The 3,535-nt window shown below is 43.1% G+C and overlaps 1 protein-coding gene across 1 annotated transcript; it reads right to left on the reverse strand.

The window, feature by feature from the left end:
• Positions 1-881: 881 nt before the first annotated feature.
• LOC134637761 (uncharacterized) lies at positions 882-2,277 on the reverse strand. Its single transcript, XM_063488280.1, has 4 exons — positions 2,108-2,277; positions 1,681-1,963; positions 1,371-1,553; positions 882-1,049 (listed from the first exon to the last, which is right to left on the reverse strand). The coding sequence occupies exons 1-4, from the start codon at positions 2,197-2,199 to the stop codon at positions 882-884; spliced, it is 726 nt and encodes a 241-aa protein (XP_063344350.1). The 5' UTR covers positions 2,200-2,277.
• Positions 2,278-3,535: the final 1,258 nt, after the last annotated feature.

The following is a 3,535-nucleotide window of genomic DNA, read 5'->3' on the forward strand; positions in this document are numbered from 1 at the left end:
TTTACAAAGGTGTGGAGAGTTAACCAAGGGTTATTCGCTTTTACAAGAAAACTACAATGTTTTGCTGATTGGGTGAAGAGTTTTCTTATTTGTGTGTAGAGTTTTGCAAAAATAGCCAATAGTTACAAAAAATGTGCTTAAGCCATCAGAAAAAACTGTAATATACTGTGTTGCGTTGTGATGTGTCGTATCGTGTTGTGTTGTGTTATATGTAGTGCCGACGTAGGACAGTTTTCCAATTTCATTGTACTACTGTACCATGTATGACTGTGCAATGACAGTAAAGAGTTATCTTATCTTATCTTATCTTATCTTGTCGTTTCCTCTGAATAGAAATCCCTTCATGGAGATCATATTTGCTCTTATTTACAATGAACACGTGTTGACCTGATTTACTGTCAGTTAACAATCATTGACAGTTACTTGTTGTTTTCCTTCTAGTCTGTCTTGAAGTCATAAAGATAAGATAAGATAAGATAAAACTTTATTACAGTTTTTCTCGATTGCTAAAACACATTTCTTGAAACTACGCCTCATATCCGCACAACAGTAAACACAAATCCATAACATCTCACTCAATTCCCCAAACATCCTATTTCCAGGTCAAAATGAAGCTCTACACCCAAAACTATTCACTCCTGCTGAAAAACCGAACTTTGCCCTCAGACATCAAACACAAGCCCTCAAAAACACACACACTACAACAGAGTTTTGCACACTGGTACAATTAATTCAAAACAATAGTTCCAAAACAATTAGGTTGCTTATGGTTCTCCCCTTCAAAACCCTTGTCACATGATAAACACAAAAGACGCAACCAATGTATGTACAGTGGCACATTGTCATTCATGTACTATACAGTACAACACACACCAGAAACATTATCCCACCACAGCATCTTGTCTTTGGTCTGGGTCAGGCCAGAGAATCTCATCCACATCACAGGCTATATTGGCCCCAGCCAGGCAGCGGGGGTAAAATCCTCTTGCATGCCTGATCCACCCCTGGCATGCATCTACTGATATGTCTAGGCAGGCCTCTTCCATGGCCTGAAGGAGGTGAACACGGACATAAGGTTCTCGGTCATACACTTTCCACCGCCATGCCGAAAATAACTCCTCTATCGGGTTTAGAAAGGGGGAGTATGCAGGCAGAAAGATATTAGAAAACCTTGGGTTATTGGTAAACCAGTCATGAACCAGAGCAGCGCGATGGAAGCTGACGTTATCCCACACAACAACGTAGTGAGGCTGCTCTGGCTGTGCTGGTTCCCTGTAGTCCAGCTGGAACATATGTTGTCTTAAACCATCAAGAAAAGCAAGGAGAAGCATAGTGTTATAGGGTCCTAGTACGGCATGGCGGTGGAGTACCCCTCGTTGGCTGATGGCTGCGCACATAGTGACATTCCCCCCACGCTGACCAGGGACATTTACAATAGCCCGATGGCCAATTATGTTTCTCCCCCTTTTCCTTCTTTTGGTCAGGTTAAAACCTGCCTCATCCACAAAGATCATTTCATGGGGAACAGGCCGTCCTTCAATCTCAAAGATTCTCTGCAAAACACATAACACAGTAGAGTCAATCGGTACCCTGAACCAAAGTTCAAGAGTGCTGAGATGGCAGCATAAACTGCCATGCTGTGATGGTACACAATACCCTATACAGTATCAAAACTCATACCTGAACATATTCCACACGTTGGTTTTTCACTCTGTCAGAGTTTCGTTCGAAAGGGACTCGGTATGCCTGTTTCATCCGGAATTGATTCTTTCGGAGGATGCGGTCAATTGTGGAGAGGCTGATGGCATTTATGCCTCGAAAAAGATGATCATCCTCAATCACTCTCCTTTGAATCTCTTGCAGGCGGATTACATTATTTGCAATTACCATGTTTACAAGTTCCCTCTCTTGCTCCTCCGACAAAAGCCTTAACCTGCCTCCACCAGGTGGTCGTCTCTGTGTCCTACAAAAATAGAAGCACTCATTACTGTAACTGTCACACATTCATTTTACAGGAAAATAATGGAAACATACTGAAACTCAAGACACATAAATTCAGTAACTTCAACGTTACTGTACAAAGCAGTCTTACTGCAAGTACACCTACCTGTTTTCCTCCCTGAAGGTTCTGATGATGGAGGCAACAGTGAAGCGACTCAAATTTGGTTGTACTCGTTGCCCAGCCTCCCTCATAGTCATCCCATGGACAAGGACATGGTCAACTAAAGTGGCTCGAATTTCATCCGAGACTGACTGTCTTCGTGCCCTTGCTCTTCCCCTTCCTTGTCGCCATCGTTCTCCACCTCCACCTCCTTCACCACCTCCTCCTCCTCTTCCACCACGTCCTCCTCCTTCACCACGTCCTCTTTCTCCACCACGTCCTCCTCTTTCACCTCCTCCTCCTCTTCCACCACGTCCTCCTCCTTCACCACGTCCTCTTTCTCCACCACGTCCTCCTCTTTCACCACGTCCTCTTTCTCCACCACGTCCTCCTCTTTCACCATGTCCTCTTTCTCCACCACGTCCTCCTCCTTCACCACGTCCTCTTTCTCCACCACGTCCTCTTCCTTTGCATCTCTTTGGATCCATTGTTTCAAACCTGAATGAGCTGACTTTGGCCCTTTTATCTATCCATCGCAGGTTCTGATTGGTGTGTGCTAAATTTTGACTCCTAGTGTTTCCACCTGGTTAATTGTGTGCTAATTGGGCTCAAGCTATGCTGACCTAAGTTAACATTATTGCATGCTAGTGCTTTCTACATGACTACATGGTGTAAGCACTGTAAAATGTAGGGATTTGTGTGTAGAGTTTTGCAGTACCAGTTCACCAAATTTGAGTCATGTGTCAAAGCAGGGAATAGTGTTTATAGTTCAGGGAAATGAGTGAGCTTTTTGACCAATAGAGTTTATGGTTTTGAAATTTTAGTTTAGAGGCCTGGTTATAGTGTTTAAGCAATCGAGAAAAACTGTAATCTCTCGGGTGGGTTCCTCTGGGAAATTTGGTTAGATTACATTAGTCACTGATTTACTAGAGTTACTTATGCCGTCAGCTATCATAGGGTTACTGAATCTAATGATACAGTGACCTCCCCTTTGTACTGTGTAATATAAAAGTCAGTCAGGTTTGCAGATGACACAGATACTGTTGAGTTTTCACTGACAGAATGGAGATCATGGTGTTTTTCTTGCTGTTGCGTCTGGTCTGCTCTGTTTCCACCAATCAGACAGAGGCAGATAATGAAATTCTTTACCAGCAGATTTCAAACCAACAACCCTGTCAACAGGACATCCATGCTGTGCTCAGAGAGATGGCAGTCTCACTGGCTGAGCAGAAAGTGGAAATCAGGACATTGAAACAAGAGACTCAAGGTACAGCGTCATGTCAGGTAGTGACAGAAGTAACAGCATCAGGAGACCTTCATATGATCCACTGTTGTGTTACAGAGATATCAATGACAGAAATGAGAAATGACAAACATTCATGGTTCTGTGCTTTGTTTTGAAAGCACAGAAATATTTTTTTAAAATATTGGTAT

This window comes from Pelmatolapia mariae, linkage group LG10_11 (genome assembly GCF_036321145.2).
Source record: "Pelmatolapia mariae isolate MD_Pm_ZW linkage group LG10_11, Pm_UMD_F_2, whole genome shotgun sequence".
Classification (NCBI taxonomy): Eukaryota; Metazoa; Chordata; class Actinopteri; order Cichliformes; family Cichlidae; genus Pelmatolapia; species Pelmatolapia mariae.

Excerpts from the sequence above, each read along its gene's own strand:
- LOC134637761 (XM_063488280.1), bottom strand. The coding sequence starts at position 2,199 with ATGACTATGAGGGAGGCTGGGCAACGAGTACAACCAAATTTGAGTCGC. Across the intron at positions 1,554-1,680 it reads AACGTGTGGAATATGTTCAG|AGAATCTTTGAGATTGAAGG; the intron begins GTATGAGTTTTG and ends TGTGTTTTGCAG. Across the intron at positions 1,050-1,370 it reads CAGCCATCAGCCAACGAGGG|GCCATGGAAGAGGCCTGCCT; the intron begins GTACTCCACCGC and ends CACCTCCTTCAG.